The sequence below is a fragment of the Leopardus geoffroyi genome, chromosome B1 (genome assembly GCF_018350155.1).
Source record: "Leopardus geoffroyi isolate Oge1 chromosome B1, O.geoffroyi_Oge1_pat1.0, whole genome shotgun sequence".
Classification (NCBI taxonomy): Eukaryota; Metazoa; Chordata; class Mammalia; order Carnivora; family Felidae; genus Leopardus; species Leopardus geoffroyi.
Window position 1 is genome coordinate 201,947,909 of NC_059327.1, and position 20,408 is coordinate 201,968,316.

Here is a 20,408-nt window from a genome sequence, read left to right on the forward strand (position 1 = left end):
AGCCACAGCGGTCTTGTAAGAGGGAGGCGGGAGGAGTAGGGGGTGTGGGTGGGAGAGGGAGGGAGGGAGGCCGGAAGATACCCCACTACCGGCTGTGCCTGTGGAAGGCGCCGGGGGCCAGGGATGCAGGTGGCCTCGAGACGAAACCACAAGGGACGGATTGTCCCCCGGAACCTTCAGCCAGGCCCGCACCTTGACTGTAGCTCAGTGAGACTGATTTTGGACTCAGACCTCGGAACTAGAAGAAGAAGCAAGCGTGCTGTTTTTTGCCCCCACGGCCAGAAAAACACAGGGGGCGCAGGGCTTCTCTGGCGAACGGAGGGGGCTCTGCGGTGTCCGAGTCTGGACGGAGGACAGTGGGGCGGGCGTGTGCTGGCCGCAGCGCCACCGGGCGGAGGTCCGAGCGGAAGGTCCCACCGGCTCCGGGTCGCACGCGTCACGGGGAAGATGCGGGTCCTGGCACGAGGCAGAACTGGGACTCCGGAAATTTCCCGAGCCCCTCTGCCTTGTTGGTAAATGGGTGCCTTCGTCACAGGCTTTCTGTGAAGGCTGAATGAGACGTGCCGTCCACGGTGCCGGATGTGGATTCAGGCGCCGGGCCGTTGCCGGCTCCGTGCCCGATGGCATCGTTACCGATGTCACTGATCGCCACCCACTGAACCCACAGGGCAGCCGGGTGCCACAGGTGTCCTCGTCCTACACGTGAGCTGCCTGGGGCTCAGAGACGTGATGTAGCTCCCAGGGTCTGGGTGGTGCGGGAGGCGCGGCCGGGCTGGGCCCCCAGGCGGACGAGGGTTTCTACCCACCCTGCTGCCCTAGCTCTTTGGAGGGTTCGGAGAAAACACGGGGAGATGCAGGGAGGCCCCCGAAAGTCCTTTCTTGTATATTTTTAGCATTGGTTTGTGCCCGAACCCTGGCGGTTGTATTCTTTAATTTAAAAAGGTGCTGGGGTGCCTGGGTGGCTCAGTTGGTTAAGCATCCAACTCTTGAGTTGGGCTCAGGTCACGATCTTGGGGTCGTGGGATCAAGCCCTGTGTCGGGCTCCGCCATGAGTGTGGAGCCTGCTTAAGATTCTCTCTCCCTCTGCCCCCTCCCCCACGCATGTACTCTCTCTCTCTCTCTCTCTCTCTCTCTCTCAAATTGAAAACAATAAATAAAAAGGTGCTGGCCGTGCCCTGTCCTTCCCTCCCATACAAATACCCTGGTATCCAAGGGGTATGGCTGTACCAGGAGAAATCGTCAGATACCAGGGAGGCCACAAGTCAAGGGACTGTATTGTCTCCTGTACTCACGTGGGTCAGTGGGGAGGCTGGACAGGCCACCTCACCTCCCTCTGAGTTAGTCTGGTTGGAAGTAGGTTTATCACACCTACCTTCCATTTCTAATGTTCTGTGTTCTAGTTGTCTACCTGTGACAAACCAGCCACTGAGTAAACCCACCCTCACACCCCATGCTATGTTAGCCTTGGATTAAAAGTAACGTCTACCACTCAGACGGGAAGCGGAACAGATTGTCTCACGTCACCGTGACGATCAGGGGAAGCTTCCTTCAGGCACAGCTCCATCCAGGGCCTCTACAGGTGACACGGGACAGTGTCTCTTCCCCCATCTCTCAGCTGGGCCCTCCTATGTCTTGGCTTCAATCTCAGGCACGTTTTTGCTGTTGGGCTGGAAAGCTGACCTCTGGGAATTGCAGACACACCCGATGCTTCGTGATCTCAGAAGGAGTGGGGTCCTCCCCCCGCCCCCCATAGGTGCTGCACAGACCTATGCAGATCCAAGGGAGGGCTCCCATCGGCTGGGCAGGGGTCATGGGCTCCTTTCCTGAAGGAGTAGGTGGGGCCAGAGGGAGCTGATGCTCTGCACCCAGGCAGCTGTGAGTCGACCAGAACCTACCTCATCAGCTCACGGCCGCAGGGCTTGTGGAAGCCGGCCAGGTTGGCGGGATGGGTTCGGGGAGAGCAAGAGAAACTCCAATATTTGCTCCTGGAGAGGAATGAATCTCACGTCCCTACAGACCAATCCACTGGGGCACGGTTTGCGCGGGGCTGGGGAGGGCCTGCAGGCAATGTGCCACAGCAGCTCTTTTTTGACAGCCACGGGGAGCTGCCGCATTTGTGTTTCTTGTGCGGGTCTGTTGGCACTTTGAGCAGCCGAGGCTGAAAATGTTGGATCCCCGACCACAGTGATGCTCTCACTGTGAACAGCTGTGGACTGTGTCGTAAGGGACGGAAGGCGAGCGGGCCTGGGGGCCGTGGGGACCTGCCTTCTGGGCCAGCCCCCGCCCCGCCCCCCTCGCCCCGCCCCCGGCCCCGCCCCGGCCCCGCCCTGCCCTGGCTTGCTGGGCTGTCTGGAGAGGATGGCACTTTCCCTGGGCCTCGGCTTCCGCACCTGCCAAAGGAAGTCCGGATTCTCCAGCACCACTGCTTTACGTGGCTGCGGTTAAAGTACGGTGGGCTGCAGCCGAGGGGCTTGGGTGGCCATCAACAGAAACCACCGCAGGCCAGCAGCAGCCAAGGGGGTCTTCACTGGAAAACTGTCAGGTAGAATCTGGAACAAGAGGACGGTTGGTGAAGGGCAGGAAGCAGGGGGGCTGCAGGGACCTTGCGAGCCGCACGGCTGCTGGAACAGGAACCCCGGTGACGCCCACCCTTGTGTCTCAGGCAGATCCTGAACTTGCCCTTGTGAAGGCAGGAATCTTGATGGGTAGTTGCAACGGGACTGTCCGCCCAGGGGGGTTGGATATTGTGTAAGAGGGAAATAAAGGGGGGTGGGTGCTGAGTGATCGCACACCCATCACCACACGGGGGAAGCAAAACGTCCACGTGTCCGAGCGCCTTTGTGCAGCTGTCGACGGGACAGCGGGGTGGTGGTGAATCAGAGACAGGTTTGGGAGGTCCAGGGGTCCTAGTTCAAACCCAGCTCTCCGGTTTACTAGCCAGCGTGTCCCTGAGCCTGTGGTGTGACCTCTCTGGGCCTTTTGCTCCCCTCTGTGAACCGTGGCGGATGGTAGGAGGCTTGGGTGCTCGGGGGCTGTGTTGGTGCTCACACACTGCGGTGGGCTGAATAACACGGGGCCTCCGTGTCCTGAGCCCCGGAACCTGTGCGTGTTACCAGCACAGATGGGAGGAAGTTAGGGATCCTGAGATGGAGAGCTTCTCCTGGGCTATCCCGTGTGATCCCAGGGCTTCTTAAAAGAGGGAGGTGGGAGGGTCCGAGGGAGAGAAAAGTCGAAGTTGTTGCACTGCCCGCTCTGGAGACAGAGGAGGGACCACCAGCCAAGGAAGGCAGGCACCTCTAGGAGCTGGAAAACACAAGGGGACAGATTCTCCCCTGGAGCTTCTGGAAGGAACCAGCCCGGCCTACACTTTGATTTTAGACTCGTGAGATTCATTGCAGACTCCGACGTCCAGGACTGCAAGATAGCACGTTAGTGTTTTTTTGTTTGGTTGGTTTGGTTTTTTTGTTTTTTAATTTTTTTAATGTTTATTTTTGAGAGAGAGAGAGAGAGAGAGTGAGCAGGGGAGGGGCAGAGAGAGAGGGAGACACAGAATCCGAAACAGACTCCAGGCTCCAAGCTATCAGCGCAGAGCCTGACACGGGGCTCGAACTCACTAACTGTGAGATCATGACCTGAGCTGAAGACGGCCGCTTAACCGACTGAGCCACCCAGGCGCCCAGTTTATTTACTTTTGAGAGAGAGAGAGAGAGAGAGAGAGAGAACATGCACAAGTGGGGAAGGGATAGAGAGAGAGAGGGAGACACAGAATCTGAAGCAGGCTCCAGGCTCTGAGCTGTCAGCACAGAGCCCTATGCGGGGCTCGAACCCACAAATGGTGAAATCATGATCTGAGCCAAAGTCGGACGCTTAACAGACTAAACCACACCAGGCACCCCTGCGTTAGTGTTGTTTTAAGCCAATAAACTTGTGGTAATTTGTTACAGCGGTAATAGGAAACCAACCCCCACTCCTGGAGCTTGCTGTCACCTGCCCCCAACACTTCTGAGACTTCAGGGCACCGTGGTGGGGAGAGGGACCTCGCAGCAGGGTCCCAGCCGATGTCACCCGCCCCGCCCCTTCTCCCGAGGAGGCTTTGAGGGTCTGCAGAGAAGCAAAGACCACAGGCCTGAGACCCCCCCCCCCGCCCCGGAGTTGGGGCGTTGATGAACCATCAGGAGGTCTGAGCCTTTGCTACCCTCCCTGCTGCTCAGAGTCTCTGGGCGCTTCCTTTTTTCATTCATTCGTTCACTCATTCATTCATTCGTTTTTCTGGCCGCTTCCTTTTGCAGCCTGGCGAGGCCCGTGTGCCTGCCTGGTGGACCATGAGAAGTCTGGCCTGCGCCTCCTAGGCTGCAGGCCGTCCTCGCGTGTCCAGGCCGAGGTGCCGGTGCCACAAGAGGCCCGGCAGGGGCCACCCGGTGGGGACGCGGCTGCAGGCTGGGTGTCAGCCTGTTGTTTCCACCCAGGACCACAAGCCCGCGACCACGCTCTGCTTTCGTGCCGCCCCTCTTCTGCGTGGAGCATCTTCTACTAAGTTGTGCTTCTTGGGTTGCAGTAACAGTTGACTACCGGCGACTTGGCCTCTCTTTCCAGCCACTTGGTTCCTGGAAGGTGTGGTCACCCCCACTGATTGCTTTCTGCCTGCCTTGCAAAGAAATGCTGGACGAGCGCCCAAGAAATGTGATTGCCGTTCTTAAGGAAAAGTAGCCCGGATATCGCTGCTCTGGGTCATTGAGCACGAACTCGTGCTCTCCCCACCCTTCTTTGTAATAAGTTGGGGTTCTCTGGCCGGATCTCCATGGGGCCTGTCCCTCCTGGCTGGTTTGGCAGGTGCACAGAAGCCCCCCCTCTGGTGTGGCATTCACCCCTTGGTGTTAGCCATAGAAATAAGACCCTTGGAGGGTCCTGCCGTCACAAGGCTCCGGGTCCAGAAGGGGAGACAGACGAGAAGAACCGGGTGGTCCTGACACAGGGAGGTCACACGTGCTGGGCCCGCGGGTGGCGGCACGCAGAGAGGCCCCTGCCCACGGAACACGGTGGCAAGGAGCCCTCCGAGTGGGGACAGCGCCCACAGGTGGTGTCTCAGGCCTCACGACCCGGCTGGGTGGGCTTGCCCTCGTGACCTCGGTGTCAGGTGCGGCTTCCCAGCCCCCTCGCCCAGCCCTTCGCCTTCTGTCCGGGGGGGCGGTGAACGCAGGCGGCCTGGAAGCCGAGCTTTTCATCAGATGACTTTTGTGTCATTTTCAAAAAACTGATGAGCGCCTCCTGGCCGGGTCCCGGTTTGCAAAAGGAGGCTGTGATTAGGGATGTGAATAAATTGTAATACACAGATAATACCGGCATGTAATTACTTGGGTATAAGAGAATAATTACACGGGTAATTATGCTCTGTAATTGTGAGAGTGGCCCGCTTCACAACCCGTGCCGTTCCTAACGGTGGCAGGCGCGGCCCATAAACAGATACCTAAGGACAGGGCCACGATCCGAATTCTAATTGTCATGTCATTAGAGAGCAATTAAATAGTTATTTGTCCCATAGAAATGTGCCTTCCACAGTCCTGCCACACTTTTAATAAAACGTGGCCATCTCCCTCACTAGGAAGGGCGTAAACACCTTCTCTCCCCGAGAGCGAGGGCCCACTTGAGAGGGGGCAGGTGGTGCCCTGAGGGTCCTCTGCAGCTTTGCCTCTTGGGTTTCTGACCTCAGAGTTGACCCGGTTTTCCGTACCGATTCCCAGGATGGTGTCTCTGGACCACGGGGCACCAGCATTTTTCCAGAGCCACAGGTGGTTCCTGTGCTGGGACCCAGACAACGAGGGCCGCGGGGCAGGGCTCCCCTATGGGACCTGCCGGTGTCAGCCCTGCCCCCAAGGCTCCCAGGGTTCCTGTGACAACGGAGCAAAGATAAGCAAAGATAAGAGGCCGAGCCCATGCCGGAAAGGGAGACTTCCTGCTGGGTCGGGGGCTCGTGAGACACAGCAGCCCTGCCTCCCCCGAGGGGCCGGGAAGACCGTCCATGAACTACCCAGTCGGGTGGGCATCTCCGTGAAGGCACCCTGTTCCCAGGGGCAGCAAACTGACTTTTCTCCCCACTCCAGCCACTCCAAATGCCTAGTCCCTACAGCCCATAGGGCGGGGAGACAGGTGTGCGGTCCCCCAGCAGTGGGTGAAGGAAGGAGACGAGGAGGAAGGAGAGGGTAGTGATGGAATACAGCTCCCTGAGAGAACAGGGAAAGCAGCAGGGGGCTGGTGGGGCCCAACACAGGTGCAAGACCCCAGAAGTGTCGGCGACAGGGCCGAAAGCCACCGTGGAAGCCGGAGAGGGCAGAACCGCGGGGGGAGTGCATCCATGGGGTGAGGGCGAACCTGGGGCGTTCTCACAGATGGGGTGGGTGAGAAGGAAGGTGCCGGCCGGAGACAGAGGGAGCCAGCCCGCCCGAGAGCCCGGGCCATTCCAGACCAGAACCGGGCCACAGCCAGTGTCAAAACGGGTCCCGCTCACCAGATGGCAGAGGGGCCCTCCGGAAGCCGAACTCACATTCTGGATTTTCTTTCTTTACTCGTGATGGGAAAAGGAGCTAGTGATATATCTCAGAAAAGAAAAACTATTTGTAAAAGGAGAAAAGTCAGGCCAGTACAGACGTGTTTTCAGTATCACGTTTCGAAATAATAAAGGAGACTTTGGGGTCTGCACACAAGTGTGGGGAAGATAGGATCTCGGAGTTTTACATCCAACGCGGCTGCTGTTTGTTGTTTCCAGGAACGTGGGAGGATCTTCAGAAAGCAGAACGCCCCAATCTATATGGCCAGGTACCTGTCTTGAAAGGACAATGCCTTGAAAAGGTGTTGTGGCAGCAGAGAAATGGATTTTGCTCGGTGCTGGGGAGGAGGATAAGGTCTGGCGCAGAAGCTGATGGGGAGGACTGGGGACAGGCGTGTCCCAGATGCAGCTTAAGTAGGGGTTGTTGTTGAAAAATGGATGGAAACCAAATGCACGGGTCCAAAATAACTCTTTGGAAAGGAAAACTCACCTTGAAATGTTGGTTACTGTGAATATAAAGACTCTGATGTTGAGAGACAGGGTGGAGGCGGATGAAGTTGGGGAAGAAGCTTCTGGACTCCTCTCTACACATAGAGGGAAGTCCAAAGACAGCACTTTGTTCCTTGTTGGAAAAATATAAGTCAAAGAGCATTTTAAGGAAACTTTGGATGACCTTTCGTTCAATCCCGTTCGGTTCATTCCTGTGCACTGGAGCCATGCGGCCAAACACACAAGTACACGAAACAGCAAGGAAGTTTCTAGAACAGGGTCACAAGTATTAGACACAAACCACTCATGACCATAGAGTAGAGGTCCACTTCTTGCCCCTGATGTCCTGAGGGGAACACTCGACGTCCTGGAGAGGAAGGAACCGGGCAGTGGGCACCAGACAGGGATTGCCCCGGTTAAAAAATACCCCGGAAGTTCTCACCTGCCGTATGTTCCCGATGCCGGAGGGTTGAACACATTGAGCCCAGACTGCTTTGCAAAACAAAGTATGAAGGCTGTTTGTCACTGTGAGTGGGTGGGTCCATGCAGCAGTTGGAGAGCACACGAGTGGGTGACAGCATGCTGTTATTTCAGGGGTTATGAGAAGGAACCCCCCCCCATCACGTCCTCTCCACGCTGACCCACCCGGTCCCACCCCGTCTCCAAGAGGAGTTTTCCTAGGCGGTGACTCTGGTGCTAAATACGTCATTTAAGGTTCCAGGTCCCAAGGTAAATTTAGCAAACACCTTTGAAGTGGTTAGAGGTAGAATACTTAGAACATGTGGATGTGGGAAGGTGAAAGTGTCTGCCTGGTCCCCAGGGCACTTTTTTTAATAAACAGAATCATTACATGTCACGGAGACGTATTTAAGGAGATGTCAGTAAATGCAGAACGTACGGTGTTAACGGGCGAGTGAGGAAGTCAACTTGGCAGAGAAGTCCATTCTTTTTTTTTCTTTTTTTTTTTTTTTTTATTTAAAAAAAAATTTTTTTTCAACGTTTATTCATTTTTGGGACAGAGAGAGACAGAGCATGAACGGGGGAGGGGCAGAGAGAGAGGGAGACACAGAATCGGAAGCATGCTCCAGGCTCTGAGCCATCAGCCCAGAGCCCGACGCGGGGCTTGAACTCACGGACCGCGAGATCGTGACCTGGCTGAAGTCGGACGCTTAACCGACTGCACCACCCAGGCGCCCCGAAGTCCATTCTTTTCCAAGCGATCTGCAGACAACGCAGTTCTCTACCTTCAGCACCAGTAGGATTGGGGTTGTTTTGTTTCGGTTTGAACTTGACGAGCTGATCTGAAAATTCGTATCAAAGAGCAAGCACGAAAAATACTGAAGAACGCGTTGGGTGCTTTGCTGTACCAGAAACACGGCAAGAATTATTACGCTGGTCGGCATACTTGGCAAAGACAGACTGACCAGCGGGACCAAATCAAGTGCCCGGAGACAGACCCAGATGCGTGTGGGGACTTCAGGCACGGCTGGTCGCTGGGAAGGGGAGGGGCCATTTTAAATGGCACCAGGGCAACAGGTGACTCCCTTGAAGACAAATGAGCCCGAACCCCTGTCCCCCACCGCGTAGTGTTCTATTCCCGGTGGATTAAACACTTACGTGTGAAAGGCAAAGCCACACAACTTTTAGGAGACAAAGCCGGAAAATAGTTTTATGACCTCGTTATAAGGAAGGGTTTCTTCAACAAGGCAGAGATCAAATTTTGACGAGAAGGCAGAACAACTTGACTGCTTATACATGGCTTGTGGATTCCCCAGGGCACTTTGGACACCTGGCAGAGACACAAAGATTTTAGGTTAAATGCTGATGTAGGGATTTGCAGAGACTCGTGGAAACCCGGAGGAGGGGCATGTCGCTGAGAGAAAGCAGGAAGGACGGGTGGTTAGGGCAGGGGTGCCCTAGAAAGCACGGCGACATAAACGTACTGGTGTGAGGGTGTGGGGGACAGGTGCGAAGGACACAAGCTGAGATTTCGGGGAGCTGTGGCATGAGGCTCAGGTGAAAATGCACAGAAGTCGTCACCGCCCTTGCCTGCCTGGAACCCTCCGCTCAGGTGGCAGTTCCCTTGGCAAAGCACTCCAGGAAGCGGGGAGAGGCTCCGTCCAGGTGGGCGTCCTTGTTGGGCCTCTCCAGGAAGCCTGAGTTCGGATCTCATACATGCAGGTGACCTCCAAGGACCTCTTTGGGGTAAACATCCCCGTGTATGAAAGTGATGGTAATTGCGTGAGACGGATCCTTCCAGAAACTGTGGCTGCGTGAGGAGGTCGCTATTAAACTGTCTCGCTTTAATGGCTGCTTTCCCAAGGAGTGGTTGGGTTCAGTCCGCTTCGAAATTGTCTGCGAGTGACTTAGCACGGCCGGCATACCGATGACACTTCCTGGCGGGGGCCGCTCCCAAGGTGACCCAGCACGACTCCTGCACACTTCCGCGAGCTGCACGGTCAAGTGGGGAAGGGGGGTCTGCAGCAGTCTGTCCAGCAGGGCCCGGGCCAATCTCCCCACCGGCATCGACATTTGGGGAGCGGCACCCAGTTTCCTCTCACCCGAGCAACTGTTTAGTGTTGGAGATAGAGAGGGGGGCGAAACAGATGCCATCCACGCTCCCGGTCCCCTGAGGGAACATGCCACCACGCCAAACAGATTGGGCAGAGGAAATGCACCAGGCGTTAGGGGAACGCGTAGCTTTACCAGTCACTCCGGTAGAGGGTCGTGGGACATTTTCCCCGCAAAGGTGGCACTCTGGCCTAAGTCTGAAAGTCTGAGTTGCGTAGGTGAAAGAGTGGGGAGGAGACAGCAGGTGCAAAGGTCCGGGGGCCGGAGACGCTTGTGCGGAAAGCCAGCGTGGTGGCAGGCAGCTGAGGCAGAGCCCTGGTGGGGAATATGCAAAAGAAATAGATGAGAAAGAGTGTCATTCGCAGGGAGGCTGGGTCGGGGGTCCTGGAAACAGCTCATGTATCATGCACCCCACCAACAGCTTAACGTTTGACTCCCGAGGGGTATGGGAAGCGAGCTAGCAGAGGGGTTCCGACAGAGGATGAACACTGGGGTTGTATTTCAGAAGGTCTACATGGTGAGGTGGGAGGGGATCCAGCCGGGGGCCCCCTGCCGCCCAGGTGAGGGGTGACAGAGGTCTGCACTGTGATGGTTGGGCTACAGGAATGGGGAGAAAGAATGGGGCTCTCCCCCTGGAGGGGGAGGCGATGGGGGCAGAGTGGGTTTGTGGGACGGAGCGCCGTGAGGCATCCCGGTGGGGCTCAGGCTTGTGGCCCTGTGAGTGAGGGGCTCAGACGAGGGGCTGGGCCGCACCCACTCCTGCTACACTTGTCAGCTAGAACCTGGGCACAGAGGACTTCTGGCCGAGGGCACGCAGAAGCAGGAAGAGAAGGGGTGTTGGTCCCATCACTCACGGGGGCTGAACTAGGTGCTGTGCAAAGGCAGAGGACACGGGCCCAGTGCTGACAAGAAAACTCTAGATATGCTTGAAAGCATGCAGCCAGTGGGGCTCCAGAATGTGCTGTCTACCCGTCCACCCATCCGGCCACCTGCCTGTGTTCCCTCCCTTCCATCTACCTTTCCTCCCGTTCCACCTGGGCCAGGTACCCACCCAGGCACTCTCTGCTCAGTGGGGAGACAGGTGTGCAAATGTCACAAACTAGGGCCATTGCCACAAGGCAAATGCTTCCTCTGGGGACACAGAGGAGGGGGCAGTTTAATCCGCCTTGTCTGTGCGGGAAGGGATTGGGTAAGAAGCTTCTCAGCTGAGGGCCCCAGGTAATGCATGGGGAGGGCGAAGGATCGGCGGAAGGCGGACCAGAAGGAAAGGTGCTCGGCAGCCCCTGGGGGCGATGCTCTGTGTGGGTCTGGCTCAGCATGGCGGGGGGTGACCCACGAGCGGATAAGAACCGTCCAGCACGGATTTCCCAATTGTTTACAAGTAAATCGTGCTTCCAAAGGACTCCCAGGGACTTGAAACTGTATGTTAACCTTCTCACTTATATCCTTACAGCCGTTCATTCATTCAGGCCAACCAGCCAACCAATCGATAACTAATTGATCACCTTTGCTAGAAAGTGCCCGGGGGCTGTTCTCTCTTCCTCCCTCTTACAATGATCTCAGGTTCATCGCCCCTTTGCAGGGGTGGAGGGGGAGGGGTGGGGGGAGGCGCAAAGTGTTCCTGTCTCTGAGCCTCCGTGACTTCATCTGTAAATTGGGGCCGGTGACACTATTCTGTCTTCTGGCTCTCGTGGGATCCAGATGACGAAAGAGTAGCAAAGGCTGTGAATGCTTCTTTGGGTTTTATAGGCCGTGCGAGGGCTCGTTCTCTTTATCACACTTATTAAGTAGATGGAGATTAATCACCAAGTGTGGAGACTATGAGTCAGATTAACTGCTCTGGGCTAGATTCTGTTATCGGACGGATAATCACCTGTTCATCCTACGAATACTTACCAAGCGCTTTTCCTGGGTCAAGAACCTTGAAGAGGGGTCTGTTCTACGTATGAGCCACTGGAGGCCGTGTGCTTGCCAGATGCTGCTGAGAAACGCACACGACGGGGTCCCTCAGATGCTCTGCGGGACGCGGTGGGCGTCGGTGGGGGGACAGGCTGGAGGGGGGTGGGGCAGCCTGTGTGAGGCACCCCCACCCCCCGCGATAACCTCGCTGGGAACACGGAGGCTGGAGTCCAGGTAAAGACCAGCCACCGTCCGCCTCGTCCTGAGCTCTAAGCGCTTTGTATCCATTAGCACATTTCACGGCACGGCACCCATTTTGCAGATGAGGAAAATGAGGCTCAGAGAGGTGGAGGGACTTTCCTGTAGACGCGGGAAAGCATGAGAAATGCTCCACAGCAAAGCCAAGCCTCCGGGGCCTCCCGAGTATGGATACGCCCGGGAGCATGAAGTCACGCAACCCGGCTCCGGAATATGCCGTCCTTGCATCCGCCGTGCGGAGTGGGTGCTGGCGAAGGACGGTGCCCGCCTACCACCTCCCCAGGGCCGTCTTGGACGCTGTGATCCCTCCTTTGTCAGCCGGCCAAGCGACAGGAACCCTGAAACGGGAGACGGACAGACAAGCAAGTGCATTCGGGAACCAGATTTCCTTGCGCCAGGCTTTCTCCACCGTGACGTCGTGGACATTCGGGGCTGGGTAGTTCTGTGGTGTGGGGAGGGGGTTCTCCTGTGCACTGTAGGCTGCATCCCTGGCTTCTGCACCCTGGGTGCCAGCAGCACCCCGCCCCCGCAGTTGTGACTTCCAACGATGTGTCCAAACATGGCCAGTGCCCGTGGGAGCCAGGCCACCCCCAGGCAGAACCAGGGTTTTAGGCTGAGGAAGCCCCAGGTGAGTCAACAGGAGAAGGATCCTGAGTGCCACAGGGAGGTCCCAGCTCCCCCGGCCTGGCGCCGTGACCCTGGGCGTTTGACGGTGCTGTGAGGGCACGGGCTAACCTAAGGGCGGTGCCCAGCCTGTGCCCGCTGTCCACCCTGCCGGCCGGCACTCATGCTGGGCAGCTACGGGTCTCGCCCAGGAGGCCGGCTTGCACGCCCGCTCGGATTCCCCTGCCAAATGATGCCTGTCCTGGGGCCTCTGGCTTCCCCCCTGGAGCCCACCCCCTGAGGTCCCTGTGCGGGCTGTGCTGGCCCCTCCCCATGGCCTAATCCCAAGGGCCTTTTCCCTGCTCCTCCGACCCACCCTCCTGCAGCCTTGACCCACTAAACGTCGCTCCTCCTCAGCTCCCGATGTCACTTATCCTGGCCGCTCCACATCTGAGCCATGTATCCCTCTGTCTTTTGCTTTTCCCGTAACAGTGAAGGCAAAGGGGTCTCTGGGGTGCCCTGCCCTCGGCCCTCACTCTCCCAGGCAGAGGCTCCCTCTGTCTGGAGGGCCCTCCCCCCTTCTCCTCTGCGCTGCCCTTCAAACCCGGCTCGCAGGACATTCTCCAGGAGGGCTTGTGGTCCCAGTGCCCACACGGTGGTCTTTGTAGAGGCCTCCTCCCGCAGCCCCATGAACCCCACACAGACCCGGCCAGGCCTGGTTCATCCCTGGCTCCGGCGAGATAGCCAGGACCTGGCCAGGCCGTGTGGAGCTGGATTAAAGTGAAGGAGGCTGTGGACGGTCTGGAGGACACCCTGTGCCACCGTAGGGACCAGCGGTGACGTGGGGACCTGGAAGGGACAGACAGAGGGCAGCCACGCCCAGAAGTTGCTGGAGCCCTGGCAGCTGAGGAACCACGCAGGACTTCGTGGAGGCCAGGCCCTGGGGGTGGGGTGGGGTGGGGTGGGGTGGGCACTCTTGGACAGGCAGGGGCCCCGAGAATGGCGTCAGCAGAGGCCTGGATTGGACGACCCCCACCTGCACCGGGTGCTCTGATCCCTGAGCAGCTCCTCTGGCTGGGGCTGAGGGGCCACAGAGAGTGGCTCAGTACGAGGGTCCTGAGTTCGTGCCTGCTGTGCGGTCTTGGGTACCTCCTGTCCGTCCTGTGCCTCGGTCTCCTCGCCTATCACATGCGGATGACGCGAGTCCCCTCCCTTCAGGCGGTCACGGGAGACAGACCGGCTGCCCCGCAAGGGCTTAGCCCAGCAGCTTGTACCCAGTGGCCTCTCACAAGCGTCCACCGCCGTCTGTGGTCAGGGGGTATGGCCCGTGGCCGTGCCGCAGCGGCCCAGAGGGCTACGGAGGTGGGGCTTAGTTCCCGGCCATTCAGTCTGGGAGCAGGTACAAGCCTGACCGGAAGGGTCCTTTAGATGTATGTCGGGGACGTGCCCGCTGAGCCGAGGGCAGGGAGGCTGCTTCCGAGGCCGGACTTCCAGGGACACGAAATAGTCTGACAGATGCTCCCATCCTTGCGGCTTTGAGCAGGAAAGATGCTGGCCACCGAGCCACCAGCTTGGCTTGTAATTACCTGCATTGATCTGCCTGTGCTGTTTCACTCCTCCCTATCCACGGTGGCCGGGGTGGGGAGCCTCAGGCAGACTGTCCCGGCTTTGGCGGTCTCTATTTATCCACCTTGTGCGAGGAGCCGCGAAGAACATGCCATTATTAACGGGATGGGGGTGGAGACAGTGAGGCATCGATTTTCACCCGGAAGGTGATTTCTGGGGAATTCTTTGGCTGGAGGCAGGGTGGTGGGTGGGAAGAAAGAAGGCCGCCTCTGCTGTTGTCAGACGGGGGCTGTCTCCCCTCCCTGGTGGCCTGGCCGGGTGACTCCAGCCTCCCACCTTTCCCACTTTCCCAGTGCCCCCTAGGGAAGAGTGATGGAGAGAACACAGGGGCAGGGCTCTCCCGCACTTGCAGCCAAGTGCAAAGGACACTGAGGACCCATGGCGGGGGCGAGGGAGCTCTGGGCACGCGTGGCCTGGCCACCACGACCGCTGTGCCCCCAAGGCCAACCCCCGTCACCAGCTCCCGTCATCTTCCGTGCCGCCCGCGCCTGCTGCAGAGGGGAGAAGTGTTTGCACGTTTCATTCTTCTCTGGAGCTGGGTCCTTTTACGACTGGATAATGAGGCCATTAGCATGTTGGTAATCTCTGAGAGTTGGACCGTTTTTCCCTACCCACCGAGGCTGGTGTGGGTGAAAATGCTGCTTTGATAGTCAGAGAAATTGAGGTTTGCCGTGCAAGACGCAAGTGGAGAATTCTAGTTAGTGGCTTCGGAAAGCAAGACGGAGTTGGCGTTGGGGGCGGTAATTAACGGGCCGCGGCCGGTGGGGAGACGGTCCCTACACTTGAACACGGACTCTTTCTACCTCTTGCCTTCTTCCCTGCTCCCCCCATGAGCAGCGGAATGTCAGCTTGTCCCCAAAGCCCCCCGATTGCCTTGGGCAGTTCCAGCTGCACCCCCACCCCCAGCCCTGGCCCAGGCGTCTCCCAAAGTAACAGCTCGTGTCCACTAACACCTCCTCTGGGCGCCCACGGCAGCTCCTCCTTGTGGGGGCCTGGGTCAGAGTGGGGGCCTCATGCCATTTTGTGCAAACCCTCCCTGGTTTGATGTGGTCACATAGGGCCACGGGGGCCCGGCGCTGGAGCGCCACGTAGACCTGAGGCCAGGCGGGAACCCAGGGCTAGAACCGCGCACACGGAGCTCTTGAAATTCGGTTCATTCATTCATTCACTCCTTCACGCAACAACTGTTCCTACGGACTTAACTGATCCACATGAGGCACTCTGGTGGGTACCGATGGCTTAGCCCCTGCCCCATGGAGTGACAACCTAGCGTGGGAGCAGGCATCAAGTGAATGATCACCGATTAATTAGAGTTAACTATCGATTCTGGTCGATCGTCACTAACTATTAACGGCGCTTGGTCACCCCCGATGGTGTTGGGGAGGAGGTCAGGCGTCTGAAATCAGGCACGCTCTCTTCCTCAAGGCTCCAGCAGGAGAGTCTCCCTGCCTCTTCCAGCTCCTGGCGGGGTCAGCAAACCCTGGCTTGTGGCCACATCTCTCCAGTCCCCGCCTCTGCCATCACACAGCTTCTCTTCGTGTCTCTGTGTCCACGTTCGCCTGTTCCTGTAAGGACACAGCCAGCCGGTGGAGTAGAGCCACCCTGCGCCATTGTGACCACATCTTAACCAGTCCCGTTGCAAAGACCGGATCTCCAAATAAGATCACATGCTCAGGATGCAGAAAAGACATGAACGTTAGGGGGCACTATTTGGCCCAATACACAACTCTTTAGAAATGTGAAAAGAATTCTTAGTTCCCCAGCCAGAATGGGCCACGGGCGAGATCCATCCAGCAAATGGCAGTTTGCCAACTCTGGTCTAGAGTAACAGGACGCCGTGGGTGGGTGCCCTTCCTTCTGCATTGGTGGAAGGGGGGGTGAGGGATGAGACTACAGGGTGCGGAGGAGAGAGAGGGGAGCCCACGCAGGGCAGGCTGGGACGCCCAGGGCTCCTTCTCATCCCTCTTTTCAGGGATTATGCAAACAGTTGCTGAGTCAGGGCCTGCCCTTAAGGAATGTAGCAGTCAACACCATGGACGACTGTCCTCAGTGGAGTCTTCCTCCTTATTTCCATTTTCTCAACAAGGACACGCAGTCTTGGGGGGGGGGGGGGGAAGTGACCTGCCTGGGGCAATTCTGCTACAACAGCAGGTACGGGAGGTGGCCCCCATCCTGTCCCTCATTGTGTCTACCCTGCACCGGCTCCCCACTGGCCAGAATGTCTCCCTGCTCTCAGGCTGAGCAAAGTCTTCTGGGGAATTATTTTCTCCGCAACTTGGGTCCTTCCCTTCCGGTTAGATGGACATCACTGCCGACTGAGAGGAGAAGCACACCCCCCAGAACTCCGGGTTGGAAGGGAGACAGACACCATCTGCCTCCCGTTACATCCTCCCACTGACGGGAGACTCACCGCCTAGAATGCAGAGCTTGGCTGGGGGGCTCGGTACTACAAGGTCTAGCTTACGCAGAGCACATGTATTCCCTGTCCCCACATGAGCGCAGACCCATAAACAGTGCTGTCTACCTGTGGGCACTTTCGTGTTCCAGGCTCCAAAACGGTCCAGCCATTTACGTAACTGTGGCAATACGAGAGCCTGGTTGTTTTATGACAATCGCTAAGCAACGCAAGTGGGAACCATTTGGCTAAAGTGTAAACAACCGAATTCCAGTGAAATGGTACTTGTTAGAAATTCCTTTATGAAACAAGGTGTCAGGTTAATTTATTTGATAACGTGTTTCTCTTTTGCTTTTTTTTCCGAGTGCTTTCGCGTTAGCACAAGGTAGCCTGCCAGGGGACAATACAGGGAGGATGCTTCTTGGCGGGGAACGAGACCCCGTTGTCCCCCTGCGCCTCTGAGACCTTGGCGGCCAGGCTGTGGCCGGGTGCGGTGTGGGCCGTGGGGCAGCCCACACCCGGCCTCCGCCTCTGCCCTCCGAATGTCTGGCTGAGGCCCGGACACTGCCAAGTCCCGCGGCCGAGGCCGTGTGCCCATCTACGAAACGGAGATCATTCTGTCTCCTTCCCTGGGTGGCCCGAGGCTGAGAGGAGAGGAGACCGTGAAAACTCACACGGTGTGGTTCCTTAAACAGTCGGTGCTCAGCAAATGCTTTCCTTAAGTGCTCTCGGTTTTGTGTTAGTGGGTTATTAGCTTTTGAGCGGTGGGAACGATGACTTTTTGCGTTGCTGTGCCTGGGGGATACAGGGCCGTCCCCAGCATGCGGGAGGCTTTCGGTAAATACCGGGCGAGTGAATGGACGCATCCTTCATCAGAGCGTTGGGGGAGCACCAGGCCATCGGCACCACAGCCTTCCGAAGCGCTCACACCAGCTCCCTGCTGCATCTCGGGCCGGCACGGGCAGGAGCCGGGGAGGTGAGCGCGGCCAGCCGGCCGTTTCCTTCCCGGGAAGCCCCAGCCCCTCCGTTACCTCCCTGCCTCTGAGCTGACAGCCAGGTGCCACGCGCAGAGCCCTCGCTGGGGTCCTCCTGGAGAGGCGTGCCCACACTTCCGTGGCCCGGCGCTGCTCCCAGTCGATGCCACATCCCACATCTCCTGGCCTCCCCGTGACGTCGTGTCCCCGCCGTGCAGAGGAGGAAGCCGAGGCTCAGAGAGGCGAGGCTCACCCAAGGGGACTCCGCGGGACCCTGGAGGCCAGACACGAAAAGGCCTCGTTGGTCACCTTGACACGTGGGGACGCCCCAGAACGGCCGCTCCGTGAGCCCTCTGCTGGGTCACAAAGCAGGGGGCCGGAGGCGTTGTGTTCATGCAGGGCTCGGAGAAGGAAACCCCAGACAGGAGTGGGGAAGGCCCGCTGGGCAGAGCCACGCGGGGAGTGTGAGATTGAAGGAGCAGGTGTGGGACCGCAGGGCGACAGGGAGCTGCGTGTTCACGGACCGTCGTGTGCAGGGGGCAGCTTTCCAGCCACGTCACCCACGGAGACCAGCCCCCTCTGCCCGGCTCCCGCCCCAACAGGTGGTCCTACTGAGCCCCCCTGGGCCTCTGGCCCCCTCCCTCTGCCTGGCCCCGTGCCACTGGGCAAGGTCTTGGGGACCCGGGGCCCTGTTACCATCAACCCCGTTTCGAGACAGAATCTCCCGGCTCATCTCTTCCTTGAGCCCGAAGTGGCTCACCCTTCCAGCAAAGGCCCCGTTTTCAGTTCCCAGGTCCTGCCCCGTCTTTCTCATCCAGCTCCCCTGTGGGGGGGGGGGGGTATACTGTCTATGGGGGCAGGGTCACCTCCTGCTTCCATGCCTCTGCTGGCAGTGGCTCCCTCAGCTCCCAGCCCCTGCCATGCAGGAGATGCCAGAGTAGCCTCATTCCCTGGGCCCCTGCGGAGAGGAGAGGGGCTGTTCTTGGCCAGGGCTGGACGGCAGGGATGGAGGGGGGAGGTGAATCAGGGAGACGATGCCTGGGCCTCCTCTGTTTTCTCTTCCTGCCCTCGAGTTGGACGCTGGCTCTGGGAGTCTTTCTCTGGGCTCCCTGCTGGTCACCAGGAGATGTCCAACACCAGCCCCGGGGCTCCCCCATCACCTCCTCCAGGAAGCCTCTCTCTGCCACCTACTGTGGGGGCTGCCTCCCTGGATTCTGTCCCTCGAGGAGGGTGTCATCCGGCCCCAGGGGAGGCGGCTGGAGGGTCTTAAATGCACCACCAGACAAGGGGTCAAGCATTTCTTGTGTCCCCATCTTGCTGTCTTCCGCAGCACCCGCCCCTGCCGCACTGCCTGCCCATGGCATAGCTCTAGGGACAGGCGGGAGGTGGAGGGGACTGAAAGGGACAGGCGGGAGCTGGAAGAGGTGGGGAGAGGGCAGGAGAAAAGGAAGGTGGCGGACCTGGCCGGTGGCTTGCCGTCGAAACCTGTCCTGGGGTCCTGGGGCTTCTGTCATAAACCACCACCAACCAGACATCGATCCTGCCGGGCTCCCTCTGGAGCTGGAGAGCAGGGACCTTCCCCGCGTCCCCCCAGCTTCTGCACCGCGCTGCTGTGCTGGCACTTACTGGCTTATAGAAACAGCCCCCAATTCTGCCTTGGCCCTCACACGGTCTTCTCCCTGTGCGCACGTGTCCGGACGTCCCCTTTTCATAAGGACACCTGTCCTGTGGGATCAGGGCCCACCCTAATGGCCCCCTTTCCACCTGATCCCCTCTGCAAAGACACCCCCCCCCCCCGTAAGGTCTGGCTCTGAGGCAGTAGGTTCAGGGCTGCGTGTGAATTTGGGCACATTGCTCATGCTGTCGTGGGTCCTGGGCGGTGGCTCTGACTTCACATCTGAGGACGTCGGACTTCGGGGAGACAAGGAGGCTTGTCCGGGTGCACGGGGGGAGGGGGGCTGGGGGGTGGGGGGGGCATCGGCGGAGGTGTGAACCCGCCTCTACCCTGCCTTAATCTGCCTGGCCCCAGGAAGCTCTTTGTGGAGGGGAACCCCCCAGCACAGTTACTGTTACAGCAAGTATTGCAAATGTTGGATTCTAGAAAAAAAAAAAAAAAAAAAAGGAAGAAGCAAATGGTCCCAATAGTTAAGAGAAAATACCCAACTTCCTGGCAGCTGTCCAGCTTGTTCTGGGCCCCGACATCGATAGGCTCGTGTGTCCCTGCATTTAATCACGGGGGCTGGCCTTCCGGAAGGCCCACGGCTCCGTCTGACAAGAGGCAGAGCACCGGCCAGCTTTGGCAATGAATTCCCTCCCCACCTCCGATGCCCCTCCTCCTGTCCCTGGGACGGCGTCAGCTTGGAGGGAGGGAGAGCCGGGCTGCCAGACATCTCCGGATTCCACACCCTTGTGGGGACGCACACTTGCTCAGGTGCATTTGTTTCCTCTGACTGAGGGTCGATGAGACACGATTTTAAAAATAAATAGCTCATCTGGGAAGAAAAGCATTTTAAAGCAGCTTCCTGGACTACCCCGGACGGGAAATGCCACCGTCCTCCCGGGCTGATGGGCAGGGGGGAGGCTTGCCCCGCCCTCGGGGTACAGGCTGTGGGCCCCATCTCATCAGAAGACGGTGGTGGCCGTGGAGAGGACAGCGTTGGCTCAATGGTGGTGAGCACGATGGTCCATTCAACACACCGCAGGTCATTTCTCCCTCGGGAAGTTCGAGGACTCCCCTCGGTCTCCAGGGAGGCACCTGGCTCCTTGCTCCTTTGGTCAGGAGGTGACGTGCCCGCTCTCGCTCAGCCACGGAGCTGCAGCTGGTCACGTGGCCCACGGTGCCTGGAGGGAGACTGGGAGACGGAGGCACACGTGGACATTGGGCGAGAGCCAACTTCCCTGCCACCGGCGAGGAAGTCCCAGAGCTTCGATCTGGACGTGGAGCCCTTGACTTCAACACCCGCATCTATTTCTCACGTGTGCTGCTTCCTAGAGTTTTCAACTTCGCAACGGTTTTGGATTTACGGAGCAATTGTAAAGACAGCCCCTGGAC

At 58.4% G+C, this 20,408-nt stretch overlaps 2 protein-coding genes across 5 annotated transcripts in view; both read left to right on the plus strand.

Annotated features, from left to right (window-relative positions):
• The window catches only part of SORCS2 (sortilin related VPS10 domain containing receptor 2), a 463,121-nt gene that overhangs the window by 288,345 nt on the left and 154,368 nt on the right, over window positions 1–20,408 (plus strand).
• Window positions 1,213–19,485, plus strand: LOC123596224. Of its 4 annotated transcripts, none has more exons than XM_045474657.1 (3): window positions 1,213–2,542; window positions 15,960–16,138; window positions 16,286–19,485. In XM_045474657.1, the coding sequence occupies exon 3, from the start codon at window positions 17,520–17,522 to the stop codon at window positions 18,624–18,626; it is 1,107 nt and encodes a 368-aa protein (XP_045330613.1). In that variant the 5' UTR covers window positions 1,213–2,542; window positions 15,960–16,138; window positions 16,286–17,519; the 3' UTR covers window positions 18,627–19,485. The 4 variants fall into 4 exon arrangements, 2 of the variants coding, with proteins under 2 accessions (XP_045330613.1, XP_045330614.1); XM_045474658.1 differs by having other exon boundaries at window positions 1,213–1,936; window positions 2,096–2,542; window positions 15,960–19,485; XR_006711609.1 differs by lacking the exons at window positions 15,960–16,138; window positions 16,286–19,485 and adding an exon at window positions 6,761–7,963.